The 16,922-nt window shown below is 36.7% G+C and overlaps 1 protein-coding gene across 2 annotated transcripts in view; it reads left to right on the forward strand.

The window, feature by feature from the left end:
* The window catches only part of arhgap10 (Rho GTPase activating protein 10), a 72,827-nt gene that overhangs the window by 13,144 nt on the left and 42,761 nt on the right, over window positions 1–16,922 (forward strand). For both annotated transcript variants that reach the window (XM_059342300.1, XM_059342308.1), the window contains exons 2-11: window positions 6,349–6,444; window positions 6,695–6,756; window positions 9,347–9,418; window positions 9,627–9,728; window positions 11,984–12,094; window positions 12,269–12,373; window positions 12,991–13,120; window positions 14,641–14,747; window positions 14,922–15,016; window positions 16,801–16,882. In XM_059342300.1, the coding sequence (XP_059198283.1) occupies window positions 6,349–6,444; window positions 6,695–6,756; window positions 9,347–9,418; window positions 9,627–9,728; window positions 11,984–12,094; window positions 12,269–12,373; window positions 12,991–13,120; window positions 14,641–14,747; window positions 14,922–15,016; window positions 16,801–16,882 (962 nt within the window). The remainder of the gene's footprint in view (window positions 1–6,348; window positions 6,445–6,694; window positions 6,757–9,346; window positions 9,419–9,626; window positions 9,729–11,983; window positions 12,095–12,268; window positions 12,374–12,990; window positions 13,121–14,640; window positions 14,748–14,921; window positions 15,017–16,800; window positions 16,883–16,922) is intronic.

Genomic DNA, 16,922 nt, shown 5'->3' on the forward strand with positions numbered 1-16,922 from the left:
CAGATACACAGAGCGCCTCCTGGCCAATCAGCACCTCTGTTTTCTTTTGTAAAAATTTTTGCCATCCGGTTGCCACCTGGTCGCCACTCGCCACGAAACGGAGGAAGAAGTTAGACTGGCTTGACCATGGATGAGACGGAACAGAAGTGCTGATTGGCCGAAGAGGCGCTATGGCAACCTCATGGCAACAAATGTTACAAAAGAAAACAGAGGTGCTGATTGGCCGAAGAGGCGCTCTGTGTATCTGCGTTCGATTGCTCTGCCTCTACTACCCGGATGTTCGTGGCAGAAAATTTAAATTGAATTTTGCGAACTCAATTTGAATTGGGAGAACTGAATGTTCAGTTCCAAACTAATAAATTCAATTTTAAATTACAATTCAGATTCAGTTTTTCAATGCAATGATTTGAATTGAACAATACAAATTCAAATTATGTGATTCAAATTCAGTTTTTTAATGCAATTATTCAAGTTAAGCAATTCAAATTAAAATAGAAAAAATTAAAAATTCAGTTTCTGGTGGCTCATATTTAAGCCCATACACATGCTGTAGCTGATGCTTCATCCTTGTCTGGCTTGTAGGTGGAAAATATGTAAAAAGAAATATTACTAACAAAGCCAAACAAAAGCAGAACCAAAAGCAATAGAAAAGACACGAGTAGTGGAGACTGAGCATAAAATAATACAATATACAACCTCTAAAATTGCTTTTCTATAAAAGGTTTAAAGCAGGGGTTTAAAAGATGACAGACTCATCTTCCCCACATTCCTCTGGCAGGCTGTTTCAAAGACCTGAAAGCCGCAGATTGCAGGAACCTGGTCGCTCTTAGTTTCAAACCTTGATGTTAGGATTATTAGAAGGGCAAAGGAAGACTATTGAGTTACAGAAACTAAAGTAAATCTTATATTTTCAGAATGACTATTGAGTTACAGAATAGTATGACACGGCTTGAGACAACTCCACTTGCTCTTTTATGGTTTTCCAATCGTTGTTGAATGTTTCTGGTAGCTGGTGATTTTTTACCTTAGACAGGTTCAAAGCTTGAGTTAAAACACTGCTTCACTCGCATGACACAGGACATCCTGCACAAACCACAATTGTCAAATAGCCAAGCGACTGTCAGCACAAAAGAACATTTTTAAAAAAAATGGTAAGACACTGTGAGAATCGTGGCATCATGCGAGCGCAAATCCATCTTGTCAGGCTTCAAGTAAAGCAAACAGCCAGTTGTTCAACCAATCAGTGTGCTGTGAAGAGCTTGTGGCAGCTCCAGGTGTGGTTTAGGTGTGTGACAACTCGTAACGCCATGAAGTAACCTTCAAAACAATGACGTGATTGACAGATCTTTCATCCACATTTTAAAGTGCCTGCCCTTTTCCAAATAGTTCCAGTGACTCCTTCTCAAATAGATCTGTGTAGCAAACATTCTGGCAACTTCTACCAATGAAAGGGTTTAGCCAGTGTGCTATCCACAGTGGACAATGACATACAGAAAAGGACCTGGTGCCAAAAGTTGAACCGTGCAATGGCATAAGAAAGTGTCCAATCGGATCTTGGATCAAGCAATCGGTTTAAACTGAAAGAAGGAAAGTAGAGCACTAAACGGGAGAAAAAGAAAAACATAAAAGTGGTAAGTGGTGTGGTGAGTGCCTGCCAGATTTTCACCACTCAGTGGTGCATCTTACAGTAGCCTTATTACATTGTGTTTGACAAGTGGACAATGAAAACACGAGCAGTGGTGAAATATGATCATAGTGGTGCAGTCAGTCAGCACTAAAAGCCTTAAGTCATGCATCCACAGATGAAGTCTACCAGTTTAAATCTAGTTGCAGTATAATATGCTTGCTCCATCCTGCTTCCTCTACTTATGATAGAATTGATAGTTTGTGATAGACCATATCAACATTTGTTAGTTTGTATTGTCTGCAGTGATTCCATGCACAGCAAATTAAGGACTATCGTCTACACCAGCTTGACCAGAATCACTTTTTTTTTTACTTCTTGTACTCCCTGGTCTGGAGTTTAGCTGTCTGTGTGGTTTGGAGTCCTTCAAGATTTCACTGTCACATCAAAGAAAATTGCTACGTTCAGCAGAGCAAGTGTTTGCTCCCAAAATAATGACCTTACAGGCTTATATGTGCCATACCTTTATTTTGAAAATACTGCCCGTAACCCGTATTGACATACTCCTACATAGCAGTTAATCAGGTTGTGTTTACACCAGTTAGAAGTCACCTCTGTGGCTGAAACATGCTGGCTGAGACGTGAAAAGCTTTTAGTGTATTAAAAAGATGAGCTCTAAAATTATTTGGTGTGTTTGACACAAGTTTATAATATAAGTTTTCCACTTTAAACTTGCGTCTAATGAATTTTTGCGGTAACTCACATGGGGCTATAAACTGGCAATAATAAGACAATCCCATAATTCTCCTCCCTCCTCTGACCTCACCAGAATATGCTGCCTTTACAGGGGACTTGACACTGTACTGCTATTGTTTACCAGAGTCTCTTAATGTTTCTTGTGCAGCAGCCTGTTTTTTGTTTACCACGTCTCTGAGGAAAGGACAAATGTAGATGCTCTCCAGGCTTGATTAATGATCTAAAGTTAAGTCTGGGCAGTGTCTCACAGAAGTTCATGAGCCAAGAAATTAGCTATTTGGAGCCATAAACAAGCTATGAATCCTTTTTGCTTACTGTCATTACAGTATATTTGCGACATTCCTGTGGATTAAGAAAAAGCTGTTTGATTTGTAATTTTGATAGTGAGTCAGCTTGCTTTTTTGTGCCTTTGCCCATTTCTTTTGCTTTCAAACATTTGATTTCTTCAAAACAACAATTACCTCACTCACAAGTCAAGAAAGAGCATTTCCTCTGAGTGCTATATTAAGACCGTCTCAAAGAACAAACAATTGTCAATACTGCCCTATTGTCTGTTTTGCATCCCTTAACTTCCTGAAGTTCGATGATTTACACAAATTGGCCAAAGGGATCAACCACAGGTGTTTGTTTGCCCATTGTTCTTGTGTGCTTTGGGATTGTAAAGATTTGAGATTGAGCTGAAGAGCAACCAGCGGTGGATTTCAAACTGTTTTGAAATAAATCAGTGAGGCAGAAGCTATGCCCTTTGTGCCAGGCTCAGGCAGACACTGTCCAACACCTCTCACATGTTTGGGCTTTGCCAGCTACTGTAGATTTAATCCATAGCATGTGTACAGACACTGCTTGCAGGACCTGGAGTGCGTAAGCAGCAGGATAGACCTGGATGGAAATTAAAGAGACATAGCAAAGGGCTCAAATAAAGGAAATAAGTAATGATTGTGCCGGAGTGTTGTTTTTCATTGTTCATATTTATTGTTAATTCAGCTCATAATTAATTAAGATTCAGAGCATCCAGGGCTTTTCTTTGAGAGAATACCATATGGCCTCTGCTGTTGTTAGCAAAGTCTGACTTGTCAATAACCAACCTGTTTCAGGCTGTAGTCACACAGGGACGCGTTGCTGCAGACTTGGCAAAGCACATGGGCTAAAACAGAGACGTGCCTGTTGAACCTCCACCCCAGTCTAACAACAAACTAGCTAGGTAGCCTATTTATCAGCAAAGTAAACATCATTACACTTGGCAGAGAGACTCACCTGATCACCAATTAGTATTTGAATAATGAGATGACCTTGAATTATATAGTGCATTGTAATTATATAGTTCATTGTAAATAAATAGCACCTATAACATGAAGTAATTCATGAAATGGTGTATGTATGTGGACATGGATGTATGCGCTATTTATTGTTTGTTTTTGGCTTTAATTCTCCATGTTTTTTTATCCCTTTTATCTGTTTTATTTATGTTTTATGTGTTTTTACATAGTACATATTTGTGTACTCCTGCACTAAAGTATTGCACAATTCTATTCTATTTTATTTTATTTCATTTTATTTTATTTTATTTTATTTTATTTTATTTTGTTCTATTTTATTTTATTTTATTTTATTTTATTTTATTCTATTCTGTTCTATTCTGATAACACTTTTGTCTGCATTTATCTACTGACATCATAACAGGAAGTAAGTGGTAAAGTAGTAAAGCCCACCTCTTGCTTGATTTGACTGGCTGCCTTGTACAACTGTGACACTGAGGAGCAAAAATATGACATACGTTTTGTAGTCGGCAGATGTGCTGTACTATAGGAAAATAATTCAATTATTCAATGGTATACTAAAAATCCATGTGAAAAAAATTACTTCTCACTGTTTTCAGGTCAAATATTTATATGCGATTAAAATGCGATTAATTTCGATTAATTAATTACAAAGCCTCTAATTAATTACATTAATTCATAATTATATAGAGTATTCTATCAAATGCAACTATAAGAAAATAAAGCTCTATATCATTTGTTGGTCAGACATAATGAGGAATTTGAAAACATCACTTTGGCTCTGGGCGATAACGTTGGATAATGTTGGATATCTCTCAGTATTATTATCATTTTTTAGACCAAAAGAGAATTTAGAACATTTTCTGAGATGACTGTTATAAAATATAATCAGTAGTTGGAGGTCTACATTCCAGCCTGCTGCCGAGTGCTTTTGTAGCAGCAGCTTCAGTCAGCAGAGTCTGAGCTTTATTCGGTGGTGTAGCTCATTTGATTGTTCCCTATAGAGTCCCAGCTATCTGCCAAATCTAATGACACTGCTCCTCAGCATACTGCTCACAGCTCTGCTCTTAAAATACCCCTGCCGCATTCTGTCATGCTTCCCTCTGGGACTGCCATGGGTCAGAGATCCCACCTCTGGGAATCTCTCCACTGTTTGGAAATAGATTTGGTTTGCTGTGTGCTTGCTGGTGTGCATGGGGTGTAGTGGAGGGGAGAAAACGGCATTTATGCACCTCTCAAAATCTAAAGTGTTTTAATGCAGATCCTGGAGCATTTATGAAGGGTTTATATGGGTGAGTGCCCTTCCCAAAGAGCAGTCAACCATAGGGATCACCTATGGTTCAGCTAGCCTGAGGCTAGGCTTGGCACTAAGGCTCCAGATAGAGGTTTCTTCAAAAGGTTAACGGAAACAAGATTAAAGGGATGTCAATTAATTTCTTGTGCCAGGTTATTCTGCAGGTTAAAGCCTGGTCTTTGTCATTGTATTGTTTATATTGCTTAGGGTTCCTTTTGACTGAGCGATATGTGCTGTTATTAGGTTGTTAGAGTTGGAAAAAACACTGAATCTGACATTTACTACAGATTTACGACAGATACTAAATTTGCAATGCAGTTGCAGTTTTGTATGTCAATAGTGATATAGATGTACAATTATAGGTAACACTTTACAATAACCATCATTTATAGATGGTAAATAGACCATTTATAAATGGTAAGCAGATAGTTTATTAATGTTAAATCATCATTTATAAACCGTATATAGGCCTTTTAGAATGGTAAATAGAAAATGTATTAATGTTGAACTATAATTTATAAATGCCAAATAGAAGGTATATTCATGTAAGTTGATAGTTACTTTATCATGAACAAACAATTACATTATAATTATTAGTTTATTAATAGTTTTGCACTCATTATAACATTTTAACACCATATTAAGTATGTAAATTATTACAAAATGATTCATATATCTTTAAGAAATTGTTTGAAAACATTTAAAGGTTAAATATATATAGAATTTTGTAAATGGTTAATAATTGGTTTATAAACCATCTATAAACATCACTTAGATGTTATTGTAAAGTGTTACCCAATTATACACTGTAAATGACAACTACAACTAATATGCATATTTTTGGTATGTAATAACCAAATGTGGATAGACTTAAATCCAGTTAAAGCCCAAATATAGCAGTTTTTTTCTATGTATTGTTATTTTTTCTTAAGGAAGGACATAATCAACACTGATATTGCAAAGCACTACATTTCATTACCGTACTTCAGCTGCAAATGCGAAACAATATATGCATTTCACCTGTTTGTACAAACTGAAAGTATATTATCGAAATCTTTCTGGGACTTCCCTAAATTTTATACATTAGTAGCGTCATACTCCTCCAACCCACCCCTTCATTAGTGTGAGCTATGACTGGCACATGCATGATTAAATATAATTTGGTTGGTTAACCTGTGCTACCAGCCGTCAATGGTGTTTGATGTGCAACAGGATGTAGCAGGCTGACGACAAACAGGATGTTTGCAAAGTGTTTAACTGTGCGATGCATCAGACCTACTTTTCATGAAGGGATACAGTGTGTTATGTTTTTACAGACTTTTTCCCAGGACAAGACATTAAAACTTGTACATCATATTAAGAATTCTGCCTCAAATGTATTTCAAATTGTCTTTCAGAGCTTGGGATGGCACAGAGAAAGTTCGCTCAGTGCCTGGGAGAGTTTCAGTTTGAGTACATTGGTGATGCGAAGACAGATGATGAGAAATGTATCGGTAAGTGCGGGTTTTGCTTCCTCACGTGATGGAAACTAACCACTAGTTTGGTTACCACCACACAGACAACATGCTCTGCAAATGTTTGTTTATGGTTCATCTCTACCAGCAAATTAAGAGCAGTTTTTGCTGTGCACCTGTGGTGGGAACAGCTGTTAATCATAATGTCTTTTAGGCTGAAAGAGAGTGAGGCAGAATGATTGCATTCATTACTGTGTTTGATTTTTTCTTCTTTTTTTATCTCTCTCAGATGAATCTTTGCAGGAGTTCTCCTCATTCCTCAAAAACCTCGAAGACCAAAGAGAACTGATGGTGAGAACAACCAGTCAGAACCTGCTTGAAAGCGAGCGTGTTTGGCATTCTGTGTGTGTGTGTGTGTGTGTGTGTGGTGTTTTGCACGTTTGTATAACCTTGTCTGCTTGCAAACCAGCCTACACCTATTACAGCCCATATTTGGTGCTTGCATCTAATAATGTCTGACTCTATCATCCGCCAGAGATCCAGACAGGCACTGGTAATATAATTTTCTCCAACGTACAGTGCATCCACAGCATCCAGCAGCCAGAGCAAACCAGTTCCCCAGTGGGCGGATTAGTATTGATGGTGTTCAAACAGTTCCTCCCCTCGAGACTGTCTAAGGGTCACTGTCACAGCACTTTCCTGGGAGTGGCTGCAGAGAGGACAAGACCTACATTATTACAGCCAAGCTTTAAATACCAAGAAAGATTGACATGAGCTACTACCGGCAACAAGGTCTGCAACAAACGGCCCATTACGACACCACCACTATAAAACTAGCTTCCTCGTCAGCCAGCGTCGTTAAAGCTGCTAATTTATAAACCACAAAAATCACAAGTCCACTATGAAGGAAGTTACAACATTCTTAGAGGAGGCCGGATTTTAATGGCGACAGTGTGTTATAAACTGCTACCCAGAAGTGTTAAGTGTCACACTATGCACTATATTGTGGTAAAAGAGATGTTGCACCATTTTATACTGTTATTCTCGAAGCTCGTCATTTAAACATTCCTTCTTTTTTTTTTTAAGCCGTAGTTTAACCCTCTTGTTATGCTGCAGGTCACATTGAACCATTTCAAAGTTTAAAAATCTAAAAAGTACTTAAAAGTATTTTTTCATAAAAAGAAAATAAATCAATGTCAAGTAAAACCATTGTATTTTATATATAGGTCTTTCTAATGTACATAAAACAATTTTTTTAACATGCTTTTTAAAAAAAAAAAGAAAAACGAGTTATAATCATTGAACCATGATCTGTGAGACGTAAAGAACACCATTGCACTAAATATTGATTGAAATGGTTAATAATGTTTAAAATTGACCGAGGAACATTATTGCTGTTCCTGAGAAATGAACATAACAAGAGGGTTAAGAAACACTTGCATAACTAAAACCAATGGTGGAGAAGTATTCAAATCCTTTACTGAAGCAAAAGTACTAATACCTCAAAGTCCTGCATTTAGAAGATCCCTTAATTAAACAATGTATTATCATCAGAATGTACTCATTATGCAGCAAAACTGTCCCTGTCAGTGTTATTACTGCTGCATTAATGTGCAGAATGCATTTTACTGCTGCCAATGTTGAAAGTTGTGCTAATTTTAACTCCTTCTGTATATACTGTTGGGTAGTTTAATCTACACCAATGCATCATATTCTATGAGATTGTCATCACATGTGTGCAGCAGTGCCGTCTTGTAAGAACCAAGCATTTCTAAAAAAGACAGCTTCTCCTTATCGCTAAAAGACATCCCTGTTTTCAGCTTTGTGACGATGCATTTTCAAGTCAGTCCAAGAGAGTTTTTATAGATATTATTTAGCTTAAGAAAAGTATTCTCAAACCCATAAAGGAAAACTTAATTTTAGTTTACACTGAAAGTCAAGTCAAAGTTTATTTATAGAGCACATTTAAAGACAACCTCAGTTGACCAAAGTGCTGTACAGTTATTAAAATAGAATAAATCATACACAAATAGGTATAAATAAAAACAATGAAAACAACAAAATACTAAAAACAGTAAAACAATAGAATAAAATTGTAATAAAAGCTCAATCCAAAACAGAGTTAGAGATAAAAAAGACAAATAAAAGGGTGAAAAAGTAAAAAAAGAAAGCCAAGGATTCTTGCCTAGCTGGGACTGAACGCCAAGGAGAATAAACTGGACAGGAAGGGGATAAAAAACTGATCTGCAAAGTAACTAAAGCTCTAGATAAATGTAGTGGAGTAAAAGAACATTATTTGCTATTGAGATATAGTGGAGTAGAAGTATAAAGTTTCATAAAAGGGAAATACACAAGTACCTTAGATTTATACTTGAATACAATCGAGTAAATGCACTCAGTTACAGTCCCCCCCTGTCTAAAATATTCCTCTTCTTTGGACAGGTTCACATAACTTAGTGTTTGCGACTATGAACAGCCGTTCTGTTGTAATGTCTGTCTGTAGTGTCTGAGGTTAGGGAGTGGGCCCATCATCAGTAGCTGACTGGGATGACTGTTTTAGCGCCTGGCTCAAACCATAATGGTAAACACTCTGCCCTGCTCTGCTCTGCTCTGCTCTGCTCAGCACAGTGGGATGACATCACAGTGCAAAGTAAGGAAAAGTAGAAAGGGCATGCAGGCACAGACATGTCCTGCAGCCAGCATAGCAGAGTGACTGGGGGAATGAGGAAAATACATTGACTTTATGAGTTCATTAGCGGAAGGCAAAACTACTTTTAGAATAAAAGTTACGTCACTCCGGTTATGTAATGTAGCACACGCCACTATTCACTGGAATCAGCAAACAGTCAATACTGGAAACTGTTGTTGTGTCATATGAAATGTCAATAGGGATTGTCATTGAGTGGAGATACAATGAGGGCTTTGTTTTGTCACTGTCTAGATGAGAAATATCACAGAAACCTTAATGAAACCCCTGGAGAAGTTCAGGAAAGACCACCTTGGTACAGTAAGGGTAAGTATCCATGATGGTTTCTCTTCCCAATATGTGTTGTAGCTCCTAGTTTGTATGTTTGCTGTCCTTATGATTGAAAAAATAATCCATATTTTACAGTTGGATGCCAAATTGTACTACACACAGAGGTTTGAGTCTCTTATCACCAAGACTAATCTAGTATCTTGTTGTTCTTATATGCTACCACTTTGTCGTCAACCTTCTCAAGGCGGAAAGAAAGAAGTACGAGAAAGAAACGGAGAAGTATTACAGCTCTCTGGAGAAGCTTCTGAATATGTCGGCAAAAAAGAAAGAGCCACAGCTACAAGAGGTATTTATCCTTGCCTGAACTGTCAGAAAATTTTGTAACATGCTGAATTCATAGCGAAAGCAAAACGGATGGAAATGGGTATTTTGTTTAGTTTGAGAACCTCCTGTTTTGGTTTTCGCCTTTGGTGACGCGGGGGAAGAGCCCCGCTGCAAAGCCTGTTGGACCATGTGAGTTTCCACTGACATGCCTTGCAGCAACGGTTTTCCTGGCTTGTTTGGAAAGGAAATGTGTGCTCACTTGTGCTGTACTACCAAGGTCAAAACTGGTTTGCTGTTGTTTGGGGAACAGTCCAAACCACATTAGTGTGAAATGAGCAATTTTAATTTGTAGAGATTTTCCCTCCAACTTTGTTCATTTCCTTTCTCAACAAAAACAGACACAATACAAGACTATACAGATGACAAAACTGAAAATAGTTCAAGTGTAACAATTTTGGGACAAATATATGCATACATTGGAGGGTAATCTAGAGCAATATATATTAAAAAAAGAGTGCCAAAAATACAAAATAACAATGAGAAAGTAGAATAAAATTTAAGAAAATAAATAGAATAAAACAGCAACACACCTGAAACACCAGTCAGTAGTAAAAAACAGGATAAAAACAAAAATACATATATATTAAATCAGTCCAGAATATCAACAAAACTTCTTAACTAACTGAAAAAAAGCCCCCCAAAGTTTCCCAATTTGGTTGAAGACCACCGTAAAGAAAATCAGATTTTTTTTCCAGTTTTAGGAAATAAAGAACATCCCCGATCCAATTTGTGGAGATTTTACCAACCACTCACTGAACAATGTTATTGTCTTCTTGTATTTGCCATGTAAGGCTTACCCATATGTTGTATACACCAAGCAGAGAGGACACTTGAGATTGTTGACATTATTACTGCAGGCTGTTCTGTTCTCTGTGACTCTTGTGACACAAGGGTCCATGGTACCAACACTAATTTCTATCAGACTTGAATAAATAGACAGTGATTCGTTCACAGCCACAAGAATCATAAACGTCTTCAACACTGCATCAGTCTTTAGGGCAACCAAAGAACAGTAACATACTATTACTCTTACCTGTAAAGATGCTTTAGTTTTGTTACATTGCAAATGTAGTTACCTTGTAGATACAGTGGTATTCTGTATTTCAAACACTGCTGATTTGCAGTTTTAAGATGTTAACTCTGGGGTGGCACAGCAGTTAGCATTGTCACCTTTCAGCAAGAAAAAAAAGAAATCCCCCCACCCCGTCCCTGGTTGGTTGGGACTTCTGTGTGTACATTTCTCCCTAACACACTCCAAAGACAGGCGTGTTGCTGTAGATTAACTGGAAACTCTAAACTGCCTCTAGGTGTAAGTTAAAGTGTGTCATCTGTCCATACATGTTCAGAAGAGGAATCTCTCTCTTGCGTTTCCTAAGGGTTTCTTAATTTATTTTCCTGTTACAGTTTTTTTTTAATGGGTGTATATGCACATACGTATCAACAGTATAACGATAGGAAGAGTGGAATGCCATTTAAGTCAATTTTAAAAAAATAAATATGTAAATAAAAAAAACTTTCATAAATAAAGATGGCTCTATAATACATTCTGAATAAATAAACAAGGCAGTAAATATATAAATAAATGTAAATAAAAAAATATACAAATGAGTCATTGTAAAAAAATAAATAATAATAAATTGTTTTTTATTTAAAAACTGGAATTCGGAAAGACATGTCCCCTGAAATAAAATAAATGTGGAATTACGAAATAATTAACCAAAATGAATAAAGGAGCCCTTTCAAAATCGTAACTTAAAAATAAAATGTATATAAATATATAAAAAAAAATGTATTGAGCTGTGTTGACTCATTTATATATTTATATTATTATATTAAATGTTTTATATTTTACATTTAAAAATATATATATTTATGTCATGATTTATTTCTTTTATTTATGTATTAATGTATTTATTTATTTATCTAGTTATTTAATATTGACGGAAATAGCAATAGGGCTTATGTAGTACAGATTATACAGTCCTCTGAGACAAACTATTATTTTATTTTGGGCTATTTACATTAACTTGATTTGAATATAGTCAGTATTTAATATAGCAGTAACCAACCTTATTATTCCCATTGTAAAAAATATAATGCCATAACAAGACAAAACCTCAAATGACACTGTATCACAGAGATCATAATGTTTCTCTTCGCTTCCATGCAACTGTCTGTCTCTATAATCATCACGGTGTGTGTTCTTCACCTCCACAGGCAGACTACCAGGTGGAAACCATGAGGCAGCACTTTCAGGAGGAGTCACTGGACTATGTGTGCAAGCTGCAGGAGATCCAAGAGAGAAAGAAGTTTGAGTGCGTGGAGCCGGTGAGTGACTCACCTTCATGGCGTGTCTTTCGATATAAGCAAAGGGGAATATAGGATGTGTCACATGGGGTTAATTTATGATTTATTGTTACAAGTTTCTCTTTCAGTTGCTGATTCTTTTAAATGAAGATCTCTAATCTCTTTCCTCCTGTGTCTTGATCTGTTTTATTTTAGATGCTGGCCTTCTTTCAGACTGTCTTCACCTTTTATCACCAAGGCTTCGAGCTCGCCAAGGACTTTGACCATTATAAAAGAGCGCTGCAGATCAATATTCAGAATGTAAGAAATATTAATGCTTTATTATGATTATATCTGTAATTTGGCAAATGATTATTCCAACCATGAAAATAATTGCTTGTACACAATTTGTGTTTTCTTATTCTGCCCAAGAAATAGTTAACATATTGAGTGTAAAAGGTTGAAATTTAAAGAAAAATGTTATGACTCCTAAATGGAAGAAACCTTGATATACTATCCACTTCTTGGGCTCTGACCTGTTACGAAATCATTTCCTACTAAACACAGCCACTAAAGGTAAAAACAGAGCATCATGGGCCATTAGAGTCCAATATTTACTTTCCCTTTTTATCTTAATTTGGCCACAAACTGCAGAAATAAATATCAGACTCCTATTCATGTCTTTCTTCTTCAGCTACCTCTTAACTTCATACTGCCATTGGTTTGGTTTCTCCTATTCTGCGGTGCCATTACGGTCTCAGTTTCATTCTTAGTTTTAGATTGCTGCCAAACAATCAGGTGATTTCATGGAGGTAAAGGGGTTTTCAGGGGAAGTTTTGATTTGCAGTGGCCTCTCATTAGCGAGGTCTTCCTACCTAACCCCTGAGCACCAGGAAGTGACTTCCCGGAGCGTTTGTTTGCTCCCTCTCCCCAACCAGACAAGGAGTCGATTTGAGGGTGCGCGGTCAGAGGTGTTTGAGCTGATGAAGAGGATCAGGGAGGCACCTCAGGAATACAGACAGACCAGCCCTATCAGTTGTGAAGGCTACCTCTATGTACAGGAAAAACGTAAGACCTTTATATAGTTCAAAAATGTTTTTAATGTAGAGCATCATATTACACCCATTAATAACACACGCATGACGTATGACAAACTCTCCCAAAATACCTCCTCTCTTCAGCTCCTGTAACAGTGTGGAAAAGGTGGAGTGATTTTGCAGAATATTAAGATACTTCACTTGTGAAATGCTTTCTGTTCCTACTGGATGTGGTGAAATCAGTTTCTGTCAACCTAATTGTGAACCCAACATTGAGGTTAAACTTTTGTTAAGATCCAGTGATGCAACATGATACAACTCAAAAATATTGCTGAATTTAGAGACTGGCCAACATGGCATTTTGAGACCATTTTACACTGGAATGAGAATACACCCTTTTTGTATAGATTGTGCACCAATTTTGCACTGATATGACTATGCACAGGTACTCAGAAGGCTGCTTTCCTAAACAAAGAACCTTATGAAAATAGATTTACAAACAAACCTCAGTACTGTATGTTCAGTGTCAGTCAATTCAATTCAATTGGCTTTATTGGCATGACGTAACAATGTATATATTGCCAAAGCAAACATCAGAAAAAAAGATAACAAGATAAGGAAAGCAATATTTACAATAAATTATTATAATTCTATTATTCTTTTTAAAAGAAAAGAAAACCTAATAACAATAAAAGAAAGCAATATTTACAATCATTGAACAATATTTACAATCAATATATAATTCATACAATCTAACTGTCCCAGCAAAAAAAGAAGAAAAAAATAAATAAAAAAAAATAAAAACAAAACAAACAACAGCTGTGTGTCACTCACTGTCCCTCAGTGTGTGACAGGCAGAAACATAGACTGCTGCTAATCTAATCTACAGCTCTGTGACTCTTCCCCGAGGAGGAGCGGCAGTTTTTCCTCATCTGACCATTTTAAAAAACCTTTTTTGACGGATTCAAATTTTTGGAAATATGTTTCTCTAATTAGTTCATATTTTTTACATTTGGTGGGGAAGTGTAGCTGTTGCTGACCATTTAAATAAATAATAACTACAAATACAATAAAATAAAATAAAAAGCTAACACCCTTTCTAAATCACCCGTAACATTATTTTATGCATTAGGTGTGCTGTAAAAAAAGGTTTTCATATCGCCGCATATGAGACAAAATATATGCTGATACCAAGAGATACCGATATGTCTGTCATAGCCTCAGACTGTCACTATGGATGTCTTCTCTGACACTTCTGACTACATTACATTACATTCCATTACATTACATGTCATTTAGCAGATGCTTTTGTCCAAAGCGACTTGCAATAAGTGCATTCAACCTGATGGTACTAGACATAGACTACAGGAATCAAGTAAGTACATAACTTTAAGAGCTAACTGTCATCGATAAAGGAGTGCTATATGTTAAAGAAGAAAAAAAGAGAAAATGATAAGATGTTTTTTTTTTATATATATATGTTAGGTGACCATGACTTAACTGGATTACAATCCAGTGTTGAATGTCTCTGTCACACACTTGTTTCTCCAGGGCCACCTCCCTTTGGTTCAAGTTGGGTCAAGCGCTACTGCACATTTGTCAAAGAGCAAAAGATCCTGCACATGGTGACCTTCGACCACAGATCTGGTGGCAAGATTGTGAGTAGAACACAAACAGAGCAGTGTGTCACTGATGCCACACCCTTTTTTTTTTGCATATCTCAACCATGTCCCTTGTGCAGTCTTTCACTTTTAGAATGACATGCTATTTTTGTGATTCTTGCTCTGTCACTCCTACATCCTGTAAAGTTAATTTTGTTTTTCTGTTTTCAGGGTGAGACAGAGTCTGTCACGCTCAAATCCTGTCTACGCAAAACAACAGACACAGTGGACAGGAGGTTCTGCTTAGAGCTCGACATAACAGATCGGTACATCTTCACCTAAGACTGTTTCTCTAACACACTAATATCTTTTGATTGAGTCTGGCATGCACTGTCTGCCAAAGACACTAACAGCAGCATTAGGTAGGACAACTATAGTTTCTCTGCTAACACAACCATAATTCATATTTTGCTTTTATGTTTTAACCAACAGATCTCTCTAGTAACCATTACATATACAGTTGCATCTCAATAAATTAGAATATCATAGAAAGTTGGTTCTAAAAAGTGGAAATAACACATTATATAGATCCATTACACACAGAATTAAACATTTCTTAATTTATTTCATTTCTTATTATTATAATAATTGTGGCTTACATTTAACCCTTTATCAGGCAAAGAACTATATTTGGTAACTTCAGGTAATATTTCGAGAAAAAAGTTGCAAATTTACTAGATAAAAGTGGCAAATCTACAAGAAAAAAAGTCGCAGATTTTCGAGAAAAAAAGTGGGAAAAAGCAACTTTTCTCTCCCAGATTCACCACTTTAACCCTTAATAGGGCACTCATTGAAATACTTGCAAATTCCAAATTTCAACCCTAGAGAATATTGGGGAACATTACATACTGCCAGAATGTGTAAAAAAAAAAAAACATATGAAAATAATATTTTGAGAAAAAAAGTTTACGAGATTAAAGTGGCAAATCTACGAGAAAAAGCAGATTTATGAGATTTAAAGTGGTGATTAAAAGTTGCTTTTTTCCCCACTTTTTTCTCGTAAATCTGCGACTTTTTTCGTACAGATTTGCCACTTTAAATCTCTTAAATCTGCGACTTTTTTTTCTTGTAGATTTGCTACTTTAACTAGTAAATTTGCAACTTTTTTCTCGAAAAATTACCTGAAGTTACCAAATATAGTTCTTTGCCTGATAAAGGGTTAATGAAAACCTCAAATTCAGTGTCTCTAAAAATTTGAATATTTCAAAGGATTTTTTTTGTGTCATATTTTAAAAAGTATGTTTAATATGGAAATGTTCTCTGAATAGTATATCCATCTATATACACTTAATACTTGGTTTGGGCTATTTGACTTGAACTACAGGAAATGGACTGTAGTTAACCAAGCTTGTAATACAATAAGGAAAACTTGGATATTATGCTTGTGGTTGCAGTTGTAATTTTACATTATATCCACATTTACTTTTTGCCTGGATGACTCTTGCTGGAACACAATGCAAAATATTCCCATGTACGTTGTCTTCAGCAGCCACAGAGTACATAAATGATCTGCCGGGATATTCCACATTAACAGTTTTGCTAAAGATCTTAGCTCCACACACTTGCCGGTCACGGTTTAGCTTGCTGCTCTATGTGTTTGGGATTGCAGAGGGCAGGACAGCAGGATTTGTGTTGCCCTCACGCACTTAGCTGGGAGGATTTGTCACACCCTGCTGTGCCCTCTTATAATAGATATCTCATTTTGTCACACAACTTAACTCTGCCCTGCCCTTTTTCTGTCGTATTAATAGAAGAGCAATACCCCGGATTTAGTGTGGAAATCCGAGTCCACTCATCCACTCTGATTTGGATGTGTAACTTGATATCCATCTGCTCCTTCGTGATTGTAAGACTCATAAACCAGCTGTGATGACTAATAGGGCTCATATTTGTAGTTACTGCAAATCCAAGGTGCAAGTGTCCTTGGTGGAAGGTTTTTTTTTTTGTTTCAAAGATTGCTAAGCAGTTTCATATTGACTCTGACATCCATTAATGTCTGACTGCACTGCACCTCTTAAAGCCTTGCTGATGTGGTTTGCCTCTCTTTCAGGCCAGGCACGGTGCTAACAGTACAGACTCTGTCAGAGGATGACCACAAGTTTTGGATGCAGGCCATGGGTGGGAAGGAACCTGTGAGTCAGCCGCCTGCACTATGTCATCATCTACCACTCA

Source organism: Centropristis striata, chromosome 1, assembly GCF_030273125.1.
Source record: "Centropristis striata isolate RG_2023a ecotype Rhode Island chromosome 1, C.striata_1.0, whole genome shotgun sequence".
In the NCBI taxonomy this organism is placed as follows: domain Eukaryota; kingdom Metazoa; phylum Chordata; class Actinopteri; order Perciformes; family Serranidae; genus Centropristis; species Centropristis striata.